We start from the raw sequence: 20,075 nt of genomic DNA, 5'->3' as shown, positions 1-20,075 counted from the left end.
AAGTGGGGCCCGGGGGTGTAAGGGGATTTCAGCTTGCAGGCGATGGAGCTGGGGCTAGCACCCGGCTCTATGGCTTTCGCGGACTATTTCCTTCCTGCGAGCTTCCTCCTACCACATCTATGCCCTTTGGAGCCCTAGTGGGCTGTGTTGGAGAGAGGAGGGGACGGTGAGAGAAGAGGGAAGCCAAGAGGGTGGCACATGCTCCACAGAACCAAAGCTGAGGCCAAGCAGGGAGCCCTTTAGCGGTCTAGTTGAGGCCGGGGGCCCAGCGGTCGGGGGGAGCGCTGGAGTCGGACAGGCTGCTGTAGAATCTTGGTTCCCTCACTTAGCAGTCCCTGACTTGGGACAGACACTCAGTCTCTCTAAGCCTCAGCTTCCTTGTCTGTATAGCGGGAACCTTAACGATATGGACAGCTCCGTTTCAGGGGCCGTGAGGACTGAACGAGAGGAAGTGTGTCCCATGCTTGGCTCAGGGCCTGACAGACCTTTGAAGAGCGGTGAAGGGGCTTAGGTGGGCAATTTCTGTCCCGGGGTGGGGAGCCCCGTCCTGGGGTCTGGCTGACTGTTGGAGGTTAGTCAGTGTCTTTGCTTCTTCTTCCGCGCTGGGCTGGGAGCTGCCTGGCAGGATTTTGGCTGCCTTCTGAGATGAGCTGGGCAAACTTCCGTTAAGCCCAGCTGGCACTGGGGCTGGGGCATCTTAAAATGTGCTTATGGCCTCATCCACTCCAGCTCTTAGAAACGGAGTCTGACCCAGCCCCCATATCAGACCTTGCAACAGAGCTGGGAAGGAGGGTTTGGCAAGAGTCCTGAGACAATCAAGACTTTCATCAAACTTCTTAACTTCTTTTTTTTTTTCAGCATCACTGAGCCATGGCATTCTGTCCCCTGGAACCACCCCTTTCTCACGGAGGATACCAAGACTTAAGTTAGCAGTGTGGCATGAGGATTGGAGGGCTTCCTGGGAGTGGCCAGAGGGATGGATCCTGAGAACCAGGCAGGGGGCCATTGCCTTCTCTTCTGTTGAATCAAAGACATGAGCTGAGGGAATTTCAGGAAGCAGGTGAATGAAAAGGTAAGCATGTGAGTGTGGCTAGAAATACAGAGAAAGGCCTTTGAAACAGGGATAGGAATTGGAAGGAAAGATGGAAGACGGTAAACCTGTTTGGGTTTCCCCGATGACTCAAGCTGTAAAGAATCTGCCTGCATTCCAGGAGACGCTAGTTTGATCCCTGGGTTGGGAAGGTCCCCTGAAGGAGGAAGTGGCTACCAACTCCAGCATTTTTACCTGGAGAATCCTACCGACAAAGGAGCCTAGCAGGCTACAGTCCATGGGGTCACAGAGAGTCAGACATGACTGAGCAATTGGGCACACACAAACTCGATGTTTGGAGAATTTTTCTATGTGATGTAAGAGTGTAAAACCCCCTCCTCTACCTTCTTCAAAGACCTTGAGCAAAGTCTGGAAACTCTGAGTTACTTGTACAGTGACTTGGAGTTAGACTAGTGGCTTTACAGGAATATGATTATGTGCTGAGTGTGTCCTTAAGAGGGACAAGAGAGCAAGAAAAGCTGAGAACTGGACCCGGCCTGGAGAAGCGTTGTAGCAGACACTGTCGCTTGCCTACCCAATATCCACTCCCTTGCTCCCTTACTGATGGGATCTGGATTTTGTTCAAAGCAGTAAATGTGTCCAGTTCAAAATATTTAATACCCTAGATTCTCTTGCATGTGACCAAGGTCATGGGACTCCATTGTGGCCAGTGAGATATAATCTGAAGTCTAACTGAATAAAGCTTTCGGGAAAGTACCCCTGAAAATAAAGGGGATGTAATCCCCATGCACTTTGCATTTTTCACTCTTTGCCCTCCCCCTCTTCCTCCTGCTTGGAATGCAGATGTAATGCCTGGAGATGGAGTGGTCATCTTATAGCCATTAGGAGAGAAGCCAGAGAGAGCTTCCATTGGCTCGGTGAGGCCTGAGTTCTTGATGACCTCCTTTAGCATCTCTCTAGTCCTGAGTGCCCACATCTAGACTTCTTGTCACTTGAGAAAGATAAGCCCCTCTGTGTGTAAGCCACTGTGGTTCAGTTTCTCTTTCATGCAGCCGCACACCTTTCTAACTGACACAGCTTCCAAGCACGTGGCCTCCTCTCCTTTAGCCTTTTGGGAGCATAGAACCCCCATGCCCTCACCAGACTCCTCAGTGGGAAATAAAATGCTGGCAAAACAGATTCAAGGGAGCTGCTTGCTCCTGCACTGGAGGAAGGAAAAGGAAGGCAGGGTGGGAGGGAGGAAAGGACGGAGAAAGGGAGAGAATGGAGAGAAATGGAGGGGTGGAGGGTAAACACGGCTGGGGCCCTCCATTTCCGCCTTTACAGCAGGATGGCCCCGGGCGTCATAACGCTGGGAAGGGTGGCAGCTGAGAGCTCAGAGCAACGCCCAGATCATACCCAGAGCATCTGGCGTGGAAGGCGGTTTTAGCAGAAGCCGCCAGGGCAGGGCTGGGCTCTGCTCCCTACTCCTCTGGCTCCTTGAGCCCCTCTTTCTACTTCCTGTTGTTCACACAGTAATGAGAGTAAGCAGCATTCTCTGAGGACCTGGCACGTCCCAGATATCAGGGTAGAGAAGGCAAAGCTCCTCAACCAAGGCAACAACCCTGTTTCAATAGGCCTGAAGCTCACAAGGGGGAGGGGTGGGGGGACCCCCCCCAGAGTTGGGCTGGACTGTCACCCCATCACTCAGTCCAGTGTGCTCCGTTCCAGAGGAAGGAACAAGAAGTTCAGAGAGGGCATGGGCTTATTAGAGGTCACCCAGGGCCACGACCAGGACCATCAAGAAAGAGGTCTTACTCCCTTTTGATTTAGCCCTGAGAAGTCTCAGTTCTCAGTTCTGAAAGCATCTTTTAGCTAAAAGCTAAAAGAATGAAATATTCAGATTTAGCCATAAGTTGCAAGAAGAATAACAATTAAATGCTCAAAGTCTATTGGCTTAAAGCCCAGTGCAAAGAAGTAGCATTGTTAAAAACTCAAGCGGTGTTAAATTAAATTAAATGTATGCTTTAGTCCAGTTACTAGGTGTGTGACAGAATAAATCCCATCACATTTCTGTACATGTTTCGCTAATTGCAATTGAAGTGGTGGTTAGAGCCTTCCTGGAGATAACTTTCTGCTATAAAGCAAACTTCTGGGAGGCAGAAATCACATCTTAATCATCTCTACATTCCCAGCACATGGCATGGTCTGGCATATAAAAGGAGCCCAGGAAAGTCCTTGTTAAGTGAATGGCAGGGTGAATCACTGAATGATTTATGTGGAACAGTGAATGAAGATGTCTTATATGGCTCATGAAAGCAAAGGGGGCGTAAGTTTGGTCTCAGTGTGAGACTTAAGTACTGCCCAGAAAGGAACAGATGACTGTGTGTGGTGGTGAGCTGACTATCAGTCAAGGAATTCAAGAAGCTATTGGTAGCAATACAGGAAATGGATTGGTGTACTGCGTGGAAAACTACCCTCTATGGCCCCTTCCATCCCTGAAACCTCATAGCCCAGTTTCCTCGCTTCTGCTGACCAGGTCTTGCAAGGAAACAGTTTGACTTATCTACTGAGTCCAAATCCAAATTGAGAACACTGACCCCATGAGACCTTTGAAGGCTTGTTCCTGCTTCGTTTTTGAACAATGAAGAAACACAACCAAAAGGGTTGGATCGGTGCAGTCAGGGTCTCCACTACCCACTGGCAGAAGTGTCGTTCCAGGGGAAATGCTCAGACTGCCTCCCGGCTGCTGCTAGTGGCTCAAACCCCAATTGGAGCAGTAGCCCCTTCCCTGTGACAGCTTAGTCCTTAATATGGAGCTGCATCGCAGTGTTACACTGAGAGGTTTTTGCAACATAAAGGAGTGGAGAAAGCCATAGCACAGGTGTGTTAATTGGCACAAAACCAATGATGAGAATTTAGTAAAGAGAAAGAGGGACATAATTGAAATAAGGAGGGTGATTCTACCTTTATTCTAGTCAGTGAGTATGTTCCCTAGAGTGACAAATAAGAAAAGAGAATCTTCCATTCTCCCACGTGGCTGTTTTTCCCCTTGGCCTCCTCAGAGTATGAGTGCTATTTGAATAAAATTTCAAGAGGGGTGTGTGTGTGTGTTAACTGTAATTTCATTCCTACTTACACTTGGACTTCAGAATGTACCTTAGTGTCAGTGAAAGATCTGGGAGGTATTCTAAATAGGAGGATCCTGAGAGGTGATGAGAGAGGTGCTCATACAAAACCCTGAAGAAGGCCTTGGGTTGTATGGGATCCTGAAGACAGGCATTGCCCCTGAGCAGCCTCAGAGGCAGGGTAGACCAATGGCTCTGCAGCCATTGGTTAAAGTTACAGAATAGTTTTGCTCATAATGTGTTGAACTAGCAGCCAGCACTCACCAGAAAGCGTGGCCCATCAATGTGATGTTTCCTCACGACCTTTTCACAGTCCTTGTAGTTTAGCTGAAAAAGAGGACAGGAGACGCTTTCAGTGCAGCCAGGTTCATGCCATTGGTTCCCCTTCCTTGCCTGCCCCAGGAGCTCAGCAATTTGTGGTACTTGTGGCTAGCCAGGCTCCCCGCTCCCCTCCCTGTCTATCACAGGGGCCCTATCCTTACATCAGCCCTGCTTTCACTAACTAACCTCTTGGGACTTTAAAATGGAGAAATTGCCTGTCGAAGGCTTTGAGGCCAACCCCTATAGAAAGAATGCTGTTAGAGCTTCAAAGGGTTGGCCATACGCTCCTCCAGCAAACAGAAAATAATTGAAAGAAGAAAATAAATAGTATCCATCATCTGGTCACCCAAAGACAACCTTGGTGAACATGGCAATGTGCCTCCTTCAGTGGTTTTTCCAAAGCATCTTTCTAAACATAATCAATGTTATCATTCATAATCAATCTCCTTATCTTGACTTTTTCTCTTGAAAAATAAAGGCACTGCCTCATGTTATTACAAAGTGATTTTGAACATTATTTTAATTTGCTCTATTGCTGAACATTTAGTTTCTTCCCAAAACTGCTGCTGTAACAGTGATAATTGAAACTTCTAATAATTACTGAACACTTGCTGTATGGTAGGCACCATTCTAAGTGTTTAAACCAATTTTAATCATTTAAGCTTCACATGTTTCAAATGGAGAGTCAAAGGCACAAAGAGTCAAGTAACTTATATAAGGTTCCATAGATAGGCAGGTGGCAGAGGTGACACCTGGACTTTGGATCAAGGCTTTAATATCTCTATCAGGAATGTTCTTCTTTTAGTTACTAACAGTAAAACTTTCAAACGGTAAGTGAACAGACTTAAGAGAAGCTTAACCTACAAGATCGAAAAACATCATAGATATTCTTTTGCACAAAGTTTTTTCTTCTATTTTAAATAGTCAAAGTTAGAGTCTCAGAATAGAATTACAGCCTCAACGGGAATGATCATTTTTAGAACCTGTTGCTTTCCTAGAGTCACATCAATTGACAGTTGAAGCAGGTGTCTATTTGACCTAGTCCTCAACAGTCTAAGCATTTACCTTTGAAATATCTCTAAATTTGAGGTTTGTAGCTAGAGAATTTAAGGTAAAATGTTTGTCCTTGAGAATCTCAACTTCTCATAAGTATGGATTTCACAGTTTGTGGAGGCCTTCTTTTTGTGCAAACTTAAAATCATAACCTTTCCTTATGGCCAAGAAATCGAAAGAGTAAGTGCAATTGTTGTGAACCTCACGGTGTGACAGAGTAGGGTGAATATTAGAAAGCTCGGAAAAAATTATTTAGTGGTCCTTGGGAAGAAATCAGCTTCTGCATAGCCCCAAACACCCCTTTTATCCATATTGCAACTGAGTGAAATTGTTCTTGGAATATTCAACTGCCTTTAATTTATCAGTTTCACCATCAGCGTTATCAGCTGAATCTCTGATTTTGCAGATTGCTGACTCGGACTCTAGATAGACAGACAGTCCTGCAGACTGGGGCCTGCCTGGAAGTTTGATTCTGAGTCAGTAATATCTAGGCCTGGGGGGTAAGACCTCTGTCCTTTTAGCATGCATGCACGCATGCTCAGTTGCTTCAGTAGTATCCTACTTTTTGTGACCTTATGGACTGTAGCTCACCAGGCTCCTCTGTCCATGGGATTTTCCAGGCAAGAATACTGGAAAATCCGGGGGATTTCCTTCTCCAGGGGATCTTCCTGACCCAGGGTTCGAACCCATGTCCCCTGCATTGCAGGCAGATCCTTTATCATCTGAGCTCCCAGAGAAGCCCTGTCTTTTTAGCATATACCCAGAAGATTCTTATGAGTGACAAGTTCTGGTTGGTACTGCTCTGAGCAGGTACCTGGTGTTGTGGATAGGACAACTAAGGCCCAGAGAGTGGAAGGGACTGGCTGAAGGTCACACAGTGAGTTGGGGGCACAGTGAGTTGGGGGCACAGTTAGGATTAGATCTCATGGCTCTGATCCAGAGTCTTCTCCATTGCATGGTCCAAGGATCCCTTTCTGCTAAGTCAAAAGGAATTAGAGGACTTAAAAGAAATAGAGAACATGACCTCAGGCCTCAAGGGCTTAAGTTCCAGACAAAGGATGAGCTGCACGTGTCTGAGATCGTAAGACACAAAAGCCCACTGGTCTGCAGGGGGCCCCCAGTCACAGTCCAGTGAACAGAGTAGGAGAAAGGGAAGCTCGAACACGAATCGTCCCCCCTCTCTGCTGGAGGCCTCACACATGTATTTCCTTTATTTATCCCAGCAATCCCATGAGTTAGTCACTGTTAGTATCTCTGTTTTACTGATGAGGAAGCCAAGGCACAGAGAGGTGTAGTAACTAAGGGAGGGTCACCAAGCTAGCAGGTGGCAGAGTCCGGATTCAAGCCAAGGTATGGCTGACTCCAGAGCTGGTTGGGGAGGTGCCTCCAAGGGGGCCCCAGCCCCAGTGCTTCATTAGAAAGTAAACCTGCTGGGATTTCCCTGGGGGTCTAGTGGCTGACTCCAAATATAGGGGGCTTGGGTTCATGCCACAACTGAGAGATCCAGCATGTCACAACGCAGATCTGCACACCACAACTAAAACCCAGCACAGTCAAATAAAGAAATAAAAATAAATTAAAAGGAAGAAAAAGAAAATGGCATGCCTAAATCAGAAACATGACACACTCCTTGATTTATAAAAAAAGAAAGAAAGAAAAATTGCCTCTGCCAGTAGGACTTTGGTGGCTAAGATCTGTCCCCAAAGGACTCCACGGTCAGTTCACTTAGCATTTTCTCTCTTGGGGAGGTGAGATGCTCAGTATTTGAAGGGTGTCTATCTGGGTCTGTAGAAGGGCTGGAACTTCCTAGGTCACAAACACCCTTCAGTCTCCCTGTTCCTGCCTTCATGCTGGGAAGGGAACCTGTTCAGTTCCTGTGGACATGATCTGGAGTCTAGGGTCTGTAAGAAGAAAATTCTCTCTTCCCCCAACTCAGGCAGAGAGCATCTACGTGAATCATCCTGAGCTGTAGGCCGTCTCCCTGTCCTAAATGGAACTTTGCCCTTGGATTCTTCAGTGGCTGCCCCGGGTTGTGCCATTCTCCTTCCCAGATTGGAGACTGGGCCTCTGGCCCATCAGCCTGTCCCCAGGTGTGCCCTTGCTGATTCTCAGTTCTTCTCTCCTTTCTTTATTGATCTAATATGCCACTTTATAGCATCTTAGTAAATTTCACTGTGGCCCTCAGTTATTTGGTCTACATTTAAGAAAAGTATTTAGAATAAATACTTTTGACTCTTTCAAAAGTCGGCTGTCTCAACGATCTTTGCACCTGCTGTGCTGAAATCTAAGTTTATTATGAGTTCCAGTGAGGGAAAAATAACAGAAACGAGATGCACAACAAGCAGCAAATACAGGATCTGTGGGCTGTGCCTCTATTGTGCCACACCCAATTCAGCATTTTCACATTTTTCTTAGGGGAGAACAGTTGTGACACTAAATACTTTGGTACATGTAGACCCTAGGTTTGGGTATGTGTTACAGGGAGTCTACCCCATACCAGGAAAAACATCGAAGGTCATGACTTAAAACTGTATCTTTGTGATATTCTGGAGTATCCTCTGAACTGGATGCCAGCCTCCAGAAATGGGAGTGTTAAGAGCTCAGTGGTCGCCCATGAGACATCATATCCCTTGGATAGTCATAGAGGATCATGTGGCTTGGGATCTGCCCGAGCAAGCCTGTGACCCGTGGCCCCCGCAGCAGATGGCCAAACACAAGGATTCTTGAGCTCCTTCAAGACGAGAAGGCAGGACAGCAACACTCTGGTCTCAGCTCTGCCACAAGCTTGGCCCCTGACCCTTCCCGGCAAATCTTTTCCTTTTCAGGGGACTCAATTTCTCTAGCTATAACCTGAGGCTCATGTCATTTCCCAGCCTGCATCATAAGACCCTCATGAAGTTCCCATGAGACTCTGTTCTAGGTAAGTGGTTGAAGTCACTTGTGACTTTCAAAGTTACAAGCAATGACTTGCTCGGACACCATCTCCAGCATCATTCATCATAGTCTTCCACCTTCCCTTTCCTCTCCCCTACCCCGCAAGACTCCATATTTCCCTTTCGAGCAAGAAGCCTTGATCTCACTAGCAGTTTTAACAGTCTGAGTCTCAGGGCATGTTGAAACTGGACAGGTGTGACTGGAATCCTGCCTCCATCACATGCAGTCCCTGGGGCTTGGGTCCAGTTAGCTTCCTTGAGCTTATTTTGCAGCTGAGCCAGTAGGACAGCAATCCTGGAGCGAGTTAGACGCGACCGAGCTTAAAGAGGGCAGACGCAAATCCTAGCATGTAGTAGGACTTGCCCCTTGAGGGCTTCCCTTCTCCCCAGAACATCCTGCCAGAGGGCTCAGTGCTGCTCCCTCAGAGACTGCACAGAGCTGGAAGCTCCCGCTGTCTTTCACGCCTCTCGCATTCTGCCTACACTCCCTCTGCCCAGCCTCCCAGCCACCAAAGAGCAGGGCTCACCTTTTTGAAATAGTCCGCAAGGGTGTCAGGATCCCAACTCAGGACCTCAGAGCGAAAGGGCACGTTCTTGAATGCCATGGCTGCTGGCTCAGGATGAAGCTCACCAGCTGAGCACGGGCGCTGCACCCATGGACAGAGAACCCCAAATCCAGAGTGTGGAGGTGTCTTCAGCTCTTCCAACTCCCGGGTACCCTCTGGAAAAGTCTAGTTGGAGCCGATGTCCTTTCTGTTGCAGCCAGATCCCAGAAAGCAACAGCTTCCTCTGCGAACAAATATGGTCTCTTCTCAGAAAACGACTCAGCAAGTTTCCTTTACCACTTCCTCTGCTGGGCCCTAAATAAGTAAACAAGGAAGCTCGGCTCTGGGGACTCAAGAGGCAGAAAGAGCTGCAGGCTGGCAATTCCCCACTGGGCCCTATCCACCCCAGCCCAGTAGGAGGAGCGATGAAGGGAACTTAGACACCCAAGTAGGTTTCCTTTGAAATCCCTGGCATCCATATGTTTAACCCACATTCCTGCCTGGGTGGGTGTTTGCAGATGAAAAATCTAATTTGACGGTTCGCCTAAAATACAGACAATCTCCCACATCAGTGAAGGGGAAGGAACATGACCTTTAGTGCTCTCCAACCGCCGTTCAATTTCTCTCAAAAGTGTAAAGTTGAGCTTCTCTAGCTGCCCCTTATCGTTACCACAAGTGGATCCTCTGAGTGAGTGAGCTGGGGTCCAGAACTGGAGCACCACTGGGAAGACCTGGGCTTCATTTCTTTCTTTCTTTCTTTCATCTTCTTCTTCATTTGTTTATTTGGCGGCACCAGGTCTTACTTGCAACACACAGGATCTTTGGGTGCGGCATGTGGGATCTAGTTCCCAGGCCAGGGATTGAACCTGGGCCCCCTGCTTTGCGAGAATGAAGTCTTAACCACTGGACCAGCAGGACAATCCCCAGGCTTCATTTCAGATATACCTGTTTCCTTGCTGGGCAACCTCAGACAAGGACTTAAACTCTAGGAAGCTCAGTTTCCATATGTGTAAAACAGGAACAGAAAAATTGCTTCATATGCACGTAAAACTTTAGATGCGTTTAACTAGACAAACTTAAGAAAGGAAAAAAATAACAATTGCTACTGATGTTGCCATATAGTCTAGTCACTATTGTTCCCTCTAGACATTCTATCTGCTATTTATTCAGCCACATTTCTATCTAAAGAGCAGAGTCCTGGAGACAGGAGATGGGAGTCTGGGTTCTCTGTCGGTTCCTCAGACGCTGTGCACTTCTCATAGCTGAGCATCTCCTTGGCTGAGGGTGAACCCAGTGTCAAAAGCGAACATATCTATCTGTGTAACACCACAGGATCCAAACACGAGTTCACCACTCTATCTAGTGCTCCACAGACACACACAGACTGTCTGTCCTAATGGCTGAGTCTGTTGCATTTACTGAGCTGGCGCCTGAAGTGATGCCTTCCTTAAGCTTTTTCAAAGATTGCTTTGGCCATGCAGTTTCCATCTTATGCACAATCTCATTGTTATGCACCAACCTCGCCAGGTTTCACGTAAATGAGATCTGCCCTTTATCCCGGACTAAGCACCTTTCTGGACGTGGTCCATGAATCTGAGCTAACGTCATCTTCACCTCCAAGGGCGCCAGAGGCATCAGCTGAGACAGCCCAGGCCGAGCTCGTCTCACAGCGCAGGAACCTCAGTGCTCTCCGCGGCTGAGTGTGCCCCAGAAAGCACGGGCTGCTGATCGAAATTTCCACCACGAATGGGAGAGGTGCCTTCACTGTTTAAATCCCCAGAAGAGCAGCAAGTGATAAAAAGCCCTTCTGAAAAGAGAGGAAGAGAGATAAGTGACTTCCACAGAAAGAAGTCAAAGAAGATATCACGGAATTACCTGGGATTTAAGCAGGGCCTTGGAAGAGGCAGCTGATGGAAGGCATTCTGAACCCTTGTGTGATGTGATGTGGCATGGTATGGAGTGTGTGTGTGTTGGGCTATGCTTCATGAGCAAAAAAAACATGCCACACCTGTGCACTTCTGTGGAAAGGAACTTTCAAGATCATCCTCAGAAAGAGAAGCAATTTTTTAAATGATGTTTACCCATACTCACAAGAATCCAAATCTACAGAAAAGCAGAAGTTGGAATTAACTTACAGCTAAGCATGAGATTCTTTTGGAATAATTATCCTATGAATGTGGCCAAGATGGACGATCTCTGCTAAGTTACTTCAGTCGTGTCCGACTCTGTGTGACCCCATAGATGGCAGCCCACCAGGTTCCCCAGTCCCTGTGATTCTCCAGGCAAGAACACTGGAGTGGGTTGCCATTTCCTTCTCCAATGCATGAAAGTGAAAAATGAAAGTGAAGTCGCTCAGTTGTGTCCGACTCTTAGCGACCCCATGGACTGCAGCCTACCAGGCTCCTCCGTCCATGGGATTTTCCAGGCAAGGGTACTGGAGTGGGGTGCCATTGCCTTCTCCAGGACAATCTCTAGACCCATGTGAAAGAGAGACAGCAGTTAAGAAACCTGGATGACAGTGATGATAACGGGAATCACCAAGAATCACCGTGCCAAGAAGTAGCCTGAGGACTCTGCACTAATCGTGGGCACTGTTACCACTCTTGGTCACAAAAGAGAAAACTCAGGCTCAGGAAGGTAAAGCTTCTTGCTGCCCTTGCACCCAGCAAGTAGGTGGTGCAGCAGGTCTTGTCTGGAACTCTCTCTGAGTCCAGAGCCCCTGCTCCTGACCTCTGTACCACCCTGGTGCTCTGAGATGTTCCATAAATTGCACAAGGTGGAACGGAGGTTCAAACCCGGCTGGGTCTCCAGAGCCTGTGCAGCGTCCTCTCTATCTGTCTGCCTTCCACGAAAAGCAGGCGAGGCTGGCGACCAGGGCTGGTTAAGAAGAGGACACAGCACTTTCTCCGAGGCAGGTCTTCAATGCCCCCTTCCGGCAGGGTCACAAACCCATTTCCCAAAAAGGGCAGCTGGGCCAGGAGCGCAAGTGGCGCAAGGGGAAGTAGGTTGCTTCAGGCTGGAGCCTTTCCACTTCCCCAGTCCTCGGTGATTTCCCAACACTCACGAGTTTCACAGCTCCTGTCCCTGGCTGGAGAATTCCAGAAGTTCCAGGGGCGGGGCTAGTTGGACCCCAAGAGAGGCTTGGGATAGCAGGAAGACCAGAGTAACCTGCGGCAGTTCAGCTCACTTGGTCTGGCCCCAAGTTCCACACTATAAAATGGGCAGTCATGAGAGCAGAGCAGATGCCAGGGCAAGGCAGGCCGGGGCCAGCTCACAGCGGGCTTGACTTCAAGCATGAAGCAGGGCAGAGAACAGGGCGCAGGTAAGGCTAGGTGATATAGAGCCGTGGCTTGGGAGGTGGACACCCTCTCCCATCTCTCTCTCCTCCATCCAGAGGGAAACACAGAACTCATGAGGGGTTTTGCTCAAACTGAAAGGTTATGGAGAACTTCTAAGGCTTTGCAATCTCCAGGTTAGGGCGATGGTGAATGGTCTGTGCACAATAACAGCAATTCGTATTAGTACATGGGGATGGGGGTTCTTGCGGTAGGGATCTTAATGTACATCCAACAGAGCCTATGGACAAGAAAGCAAATCTTGCAGGGAGCAACATGTCAGATTTTTAGGTCTTAGAGACAAAAAGTGGCTATGGAGTGGTGCACACTGCAACCCAGAGTGGGGGGAGGACCTCCTAATGTGCCCCCAGCCCCACCCCGCCCTGGCCAGACTTGAAGCTCTTTTCCCTACTAACCCACAGGAGAATTAGATGAGGAGATAACTGCCTTTCTTCACAGCTAATTTTAGAAGTGAGAAAAGCACAATTTGCTAGAAGAGGCTTGTGGGTTGCGGCCTCAGGGGGCGGGGGTGGGCAGGGATAGGAGCTGTCGCTTGGGCACCAGGGCAGAATGGAAGCGTAGAGACCATGATGGAGAGCCTGTGTTGACGTTTTTAGGAGAGGGGCCCACGGAGCTGGAAAGGGCAAGGGAGGACATGCTTATTCGGATGTGATTTGGACAGAGGGTATTGGCTGGGGGCCTGTGGCCCAGAGAGGGTGGCCCCTCGGGTCATGCGGGCCATGGAGAGAACGTCCTCACAGGGGTTCACCCCAGCTTCACCTCCATCAGCCTGTTACGGCTCCATGGGTCCCCTGAGGCCAAGGCGAATCGCTCCCGGAAGTTTTCCTTGGGGCCTGTCCATGCTTGTCTATAGTGGGAAGAAGAGCTGTAGCTCTCAGCTCCCAGGGAGGGGCCCATTCTCCCCTCTGCCCTCCGAGGCCGGCACTGGAGGCACCCTCTGTGTGGAGCCCCTCTGGATACTGAGGGCTCCACCCACCTTCCATCGCTGGCACAGGACGGGGCCCTGGCCGCCGGTGAGCTGGCCGCCCCGGCACCGCGCAGCCGTACACTAGCAGAGGGGCCGCCGGGGGCGCGGGTGCGGGAGGGGCAGGCCTGCCACGCGCTCCCCACGCTCCTGGAGGCTGGAGCCCCCGGGCAGCCCTTCTCCAGGCCGCCCTGCGCTCTGTCCCGGCGACCACCCCCGTCTGGACACAGTCACCACCCATCCCGGGAGGTGCAGCAGGAAAGCATGAACCAGTTGGTGCTTGTGAGGTAATGAGGAGCAATAGTTTCCACTTCCTCAGAGCTGACAATTTCACTCTTTTCAAAAATTGTGTATTTTTCAGTCCTCTCTCTGTGTCTCTTTCTCGGCTGTTTTGGCTGAGGTGCGTCAGAATGTGGAAGGTGGGTGTGAGGAAGTGCTTATTTGGACTTCCTGTCAAGCCTGTCTTCCTCATTTGCCCTATATTTCGCTTTGGGCAGCCTATCCCCAGATAGCTCTGCCGTGAAGGGAAACTCCCCGAGTGCCCGCAAGGGTGGGTGGGCTGTGGGCAGAGAGGGGAAGGCAGGCTTCTCAGCTTGACAGAGGAGAAAAAAACCTTGACCCCCCTCCCCCTCCCCAGGCAAGCTGCAGAAAGGCAATGGAGGGGGGTATGTGCGTGCCAGAAAAGCAGAAGCAGTGCTACCCGAAGCCCAGCAACAGGGACTGTGGCCCACTCTAGCCCACCCTCCCAGGGAGAGCTGTGGGCCCTGGAAGAGCATACCCACCCCTACGTGCTCAGCCGTTTCAGCTGTGTCCAACCCTTTGTGACCCCATGGACTGTAGCCTGCCAGGCTCCTCTGTCCATGAGGATTCTCCAGGAAAAAGTACTGGAGTGGGTTGCCATGTCCTCCTCCAAGGGACCTTCCCAACCCAGAAATCGAACCTACTCTTCCGTCTCTTGCACTGGCAGTGGAGTTCTTGACCGCTAGTGCCACCTGGGAAGCTCCACCTTCCCCTAAGATGAAGAGAAGATTTGCAGCCAATAAGCCCAGCAGCCCAGCATGGGTCAAATCTGTTATAGCTCTCAGCACATTTCATCCTCACCAGAGACCTATGAGTAAGTAGAGAACAAATTTATAGACCCTGAGAGACCAGAATTCACTTGCCCAAGTTTCCATGGCGAGTCAGTATGGAGGGAGAGTGTCAACTCAGGGCCGGGCAGATTTCTGTCTATTCTTCTCTCACAACTTGTCTCTCCAGTCTTGACAAGTCTCTTGGCTGTTGGCTTTCACTCTGGATGTTCCTGCCTCAGTGTCGTCCTGGAGCTTGTGGCCACCATGCTGTTTCTGGACCCCCTGATGTTGGCTTCCTTGACCGTATCAGTGCCCTGACCACCAGTTCATATCTGACCTTCCGGATTTTTGACCCAGAGTGCACCCTCCAAATAGGAGAGGCACCTTGTTTGGCCTCTTCAGTCCTTTACCCCTTCCTATGGGTGAAGGTCACCATTTCCCATGACTGTGTTCCTAGAGACAACGGATCCCTTAGAAGGAGTGCATTAGGGTTTTGGAGCAAAGAGGTACTTTGTCTATCTAACTCTTTTGTGAAATCTCAAGGATTTGGAGAAGAGAAATTCTAGAAACTTCTTCTATAATACCATGTGATCTATGTGACTGTTCTTTGTAAATAGAAAATGGAGGCATAAATGCCCATTTTGCAAATTGTAAAAAAGAGCAAATGCTTGTCCAAGGCTTCACAGATAACTAGAAGGATTTGAAACCAAACCTGTCTGATGCTATGACTCTTTCCACTGAGAGATGTTGTTTCCAAAGATGGGAATTTTACTTGGTGAATAACCAGTGTTTATCTAGAAGAGTTTGTGTGTGGGTGTGTATTCAGTCACTTCGTTCTTTGCGACCCTGTGAACTATAGCCAACCAGGCTTCTCTGTCCATGAGATTTCCCAGGCAAGAATACTGGAGTGGGTTGCCATTTCCTACTCCAGGGGATCTTCTCGACCCAGGATTGGAATCTGTGTCTTCTGCATTTCCTTCATTGGCAGGAGGATTCTTAACTCCTGAGTGACCTGGGAAGCCCTAGAACAATTTGTACCAACCATATTCTTCAGGCTATAAAAGAAAAGATCTTTTGTCTTTGGGTTCTCAGATATTTTGTCATTTGGACAATTTTTGGTGTTTTACCTTCTCCAATACAAACCCTAAATATAATTTTGATCTCAAATTAACTTGAAAATCTCAAAGGATTTGTTCCTCCATATTATGAAGAGAGAGATGCCAAAAATTATTAGTGTTGAATCAAAAATTATTTGATGTTGAGTGTCATGAGAAACATTGTAAAATGGGAGGAAATGTTTAACCTTGCATAGGTTGTATTGGTATAGGTAAGATGTTTTAGGGGGTGTTTTTTGTTTTTCATTATATCTTCCAGTTTTATTGAGATACATTTGACATATCTGTATAGTTTAAGGTATATAGCTCCTTGACATATGTTAATGCTCCCACTGTCCATGAAATGTCCTGATGTTGCTTTTCCTGATAATAAGCTATAATATAATTTTATCAGCCAAAATTCCTCTTGTTATTTCAAAATGTTACAAGGCACAGAAACAACCTAATTTCCTTCTCAGTTTTATTATTTTTATGGTAAGCTCTCATTTCATCAGATCTTTAAAAAGAAATAAATAATGATTCTTGGTGTACCTACACTTTTCTCTAATTAAAAACAAGCAAACAAGTTTAGCGATGCTGACGCCAGGTTAGCGGCTGACGCTCGCTGAATCCCCTGACTGTGCTCTACAAGTAAGGAGACACTCACTTGGGATGACAGGCTTGGTTGGCTCAGGCTGAGTGGAGATGGGATGGGGGCCCAGGAGATAAGTAAAGTAGGGAAGAGAATGACCAGCCCTCATTCATTTTACCCTGAGACCCCAAAGAAATCTATGTCCCTCTGCTGTGGAGACGCCTGGAGTTGTCTGACTTCTTTGTATTCAAGTCTGGTTCTTAAACCATCCTTTTGAACAATATGAGTTACCCTGTATCCTTCTAATAAACTACCCTGTTGCTCAGATAGCACAAAGTTGGGTTCTGTGCTTGCAACCTGTCTTAGTTCAGGCTGCTGAAACAAACACTGCAGACTGGTGGTTTAAAACAACAGAAATGTTCTCTCACAGTTCCCGGGCCTGGAAGTTCAAGATCAAGGCGCCGGCATGGTTGTGTTCTGACAAGAGCCCCCTTCCCGGCTCATAACACATGCTCACTGTGGTAGAAGGGGAGAGGGAACTCTCTCGGGTCTCTTATCAGGGCACTAATCTTATTTGCAAGAGGCTTTGATCTAAGCCTCTCCTAACAACACCACCTCCTAATACCAGCACACTGAGGGTTAGGGTTTCAACATGTCAGCTTTGGGGGACAAGAACATTCAGATCATAGCACAACAACAACAACAAACCCATAACTCTTTCAGGGTGCAAATGCCCTTCCTCTTTCATTTGTCCCCAAAACGTCAAGGGGAAGAAAAAGAGGCAGCCTGGGGTAAGGAAGAGATTGTGGGGTCCAGAGATGGAGAATTCCAGGCTTAGATTCTAATCATAGGCATACCATCAACTGGGTGTCTGACCTTGAGCCCTTTATGAAGTTTCCTTATTTTTAAAAGAAGCTGATAATGCTTAGCATCTCTCTGGGCAATTGTGTGACAAATGAAATTGCTCATGTCTCGTGCCCGAACTGTGTCTGGTATATAAATACAGATGTCACAGGTTTGTTCCCTTTCTCCAGAAAATTTCTAGAGCTTTCTTTTCAGCTCTAACTTTCTATGATGCTCTCAGTCACTGATTAATTTTCTCTGTTTCTCTTTGGAATCAAAACAAAAAAGACAAATGCAGGCAGACCTCAGAGATATTGCAGGTTTGGTTTCAGGCCACCACAATAAATTAAATTTCACAATAAAGCAAGTTGCATGAATTTTTTGGCTTCCTGGTGCATATAAAAGTTATGTTTACATTTAAACTGTAGTCTATTAAGTGTGCAATAACCTTATGTTTAAAAAGAAAGAATGTACATACTTTAATTTAGAAATGTTTTATTGCTAAAAATGCTAACCTGAGACTGCAGCGTTTCATTATAAGAGCCCAGATCACCATAACAAGCATAATCAAGCTTTGAAATATGAGAACTCCCAAAATACGATACAGAGACATGAAGTGATCAAATGCTGTTGGGAAGATGGTGCTGTTAGATTTGCTAAACACAGGGTTGCCACAAACCCTCAATTTAAAAAATGCAATGTCTACAAAGCACAATAAAATGAGATATGCCTATAACATGATATCAAGTATTTATTCTGAAACTTATTTATTCACAGAGATTGTCTGAGGATAACTGCTTTATGATGCTGTGTTGGTTTCTGTTCTACAGCAAGGTGAATTGGCTGTGTGTACACATGTATCCCCTCCTTTTGAACCTCCTCTCCACCCCAAGCCCTGTGCCGTCCCCTCGGTCATCAAGCACGGAGCTGCGCCCCCCGTGTTACGCAGCAGCTTCCCACTGGCTGTCTGTTCTACACGTGGTAGTGTATCCATGTCGATGCTTATTCACTGGAGCGTGATCAGGTATGTTACTGACCAAGCTGGAAGTTTCTGAAAGTAGAACGGGCACATTAATAATACACTGGCACAGCAGGCGAACCTCAGGGCCGTCCCTGGAAAATGGGAACACAGAGGTCCTGAATCACAGAGCTCTCACCAGGCTATATGGACGCTTTGGTCACTTTTCTCCTGTGAGGTCTCATCTGCCCCCATTAAGAATTGTCTACACTCTATTTGTTCTGGCAAATGTGACTCTATTTGCACTTAGCAAGAAATCAGTCTCTTATTTGCCACAGGAAGAAACCCCAAATTAAACTTGGGTGGGAGCATGCTAGAGCATGCGGCCAGCTGTCTGATAGACCTCCACAGACCCATGGCCTTCCACCCCCATGTCGAGAACTAGAGGGTCTGCTTTATCTTTAAACCACGGTGGTTACACAGGTCCACAGTTCTAAATGTAAAGTGTGAAAAGTCAACAGAAGTGACAGATTCTTGCAAAATAAACTGTCCCTCCCACCTCCCCAACCTCCACCACTGTCCTTGTTATCTGTTACAGAGTTTCAGGCCCTCCTGCCGGCAGCTTGTACTCTCAGAGGACTTAGTCAGCCCAGACAACCTAGACAACCTCAAGGCCAGAGTTCTCCCGAGGGCAGGATCCTCTGACAGAGAGTCTTTGTTCCTGTTTCCATGGCTTCCTGTGTGAACCTGGGAACTCGGAGGGATTCAAGTCTATTCTGGAGTCCTGGTAGAACGATCGTTCTGGTGTGGCTCTTCTTCCTATTTTTAATCCCTCAAAAGCTTGCAACCACAGACAATTCTTTCACTCTAAAGGCAGAATTTATAGGAATCAAGACTCAGACTCTGGAGTCAAAATAACACTTTTGAATCCCAACTTTGTTACATACCAACTGTGTGAAATTGGGCAACTTAACTTCTCTGTGCCACAATTTTCAGAGGGAAGTGGGGGAAGCCAAATAGTAGCATCAACCTCATGAAGTGATTGTGAAGACTCAGTGAAATAAAACGGCAAGCACAAAGTGCAGTCCCCGGCACACCAGAGATGGTGGTTCTCGTTAGCATTGTTCACTGTTGTGAGCATATCTGACTCATTTCTCCTTCCCCAAAGACCAGCAATGAGCTGGTGAGTTCCTGAGTTGCATACAACACTGAGCTCCCCTTTCCCATGTCACATGTGGGGTAGGGTCAATTGCATACACTGCTATGTAATTTTTCTGGTATGGACAGACAACAAGAATGGTAGAGTTGACATCTCCTAACAATTAAGAAGAGATGCTGCAGGCTCAAATGCTGAAGAGACCAGCAGAAAAATGCAGATGAGAGAAGCAAGCTTGGTAGGAAAAACAATAACCCAAGGCAAGGGGAAACGGTACTTTATTCTGGACATTAGGCAGGTAGGTTATAAGGACTAGGGCAAACTGGAAGCAGCTTCGTCTAAGCTCATCACTGCCATACTGTAATGGGAGCCAGGTTGGGGTCCATTGTTGCTAGATCTTTGTTTAAGAATATCCAAAAGTCTACAAGCAATAAATGCTGGAGAGAGTGTGGAGAAAAGGGAACCCTCTTACACTGTTGGTGGGAATGCAAACTAGTACAGCCACTATGGAGAACAGTGTGGAGATTTCTTAAAAAACTGGAAATAGAACTGCCACATGACCCAGCAATCCCACTCCTGGGCATACACACCGAGAAAACCAGATCTGAAAGAGACATGTGCACCCTAATGTTCATCGCAGCACTGTTTATAATAGCCAGGACATGGAAGCAACCTAGATGCCCATCAGCAGACGAATGGATAAGGAAGCTGTGGTACATATACACCATGGAATATTACTCAGCCGTTGAAAAGAATTCATTTGAATCAGTTCTAATGAGATGGATGAAACTGGAGCCCATTATACAGAGTGAAGTAAGCCAGAAAGATAAAGAACATTACAGCATACTAACACATATATATGGAATTTAGAAAGATGGTAACGATAACCCTATATGCAAAACAGAAAAAGAGACACAGAAGTACAGAACAGACTTTTGGACTCTGTGGGAGAAGGCGAGGGTGGGATGTTTCAAGAGAATAGCATTGAAACATGTATTTTATCTTTAGTGAAACAGATCACCAGCCCAGGTT

General features: G+C 47.5%; 1 protein-coding gene and 1 long non-coding RNA gene across 3 annotated transcripts in view; one reads left to right on the top strand and one right to left on the bottom strand.

Annotated features, from left to right (window-relative positions):
* Positions 1-9,325, bottom strand: part of LCP2 (lymphocyte cytosolic protein 2) — a 55,362-nt gene extending 46,037 nt beyond the window's left edge. For both annotated transcript variants that reach the window (XM_065905264.1, XM_065905265.1), the window contains exons 1-2: positions 8,993-9,325; positions 4,423-4,485 (exon numbers count right to left, since the gene is read on the bottom strand). In XM_065905264.1, coding sequence (XP_065761336.1) covers positions 4,423-4,485; positions 8,993-9,070 — 141 coding nt within the window. In that variant the 5' untranslated portion in view covers positions 9,071-9,325. The remainder of the gene's footprint in view (positions 1-4,422; positions 4,486-8,992) is intronic.
* A 2,967-nt stretch (positions 9,326-12,292) lies between these two features.
* On the top strand, positions 12,293-18,504 carry LOC136146679 (uncharacterized). Its single transcript, XR_010659033.1, has 3 exons — positions 12,293-12,332; positions 17,760-17,953; positions 18,486-18,504. It is a non-coding gene; the product is annotated as an uncharacterized lncRNA (long non-coding RNA).
* The last annotated feature ends 1,571 nt before the right edge of the window (positions 18,505-20,075 follow it).

This window comes from Muntiacus reevesi, chromosome 14 (genome assembly GCF_963930625.1).
Source record: "Muntiacus reevesi chromosome 14, mMunRee1.1, whole genome shotgun sequence".
Taxonomy (NCBI): domain Eukaryota; kingdom Metazoa; phylum Chordata; class Mammalia; order Artiodactyla; family Cervidae; genus Muntiacus; species Muntiacus reevesi.
This window is presented reverse-complemented; position numbering and strand designations above follow the sequence as displayed.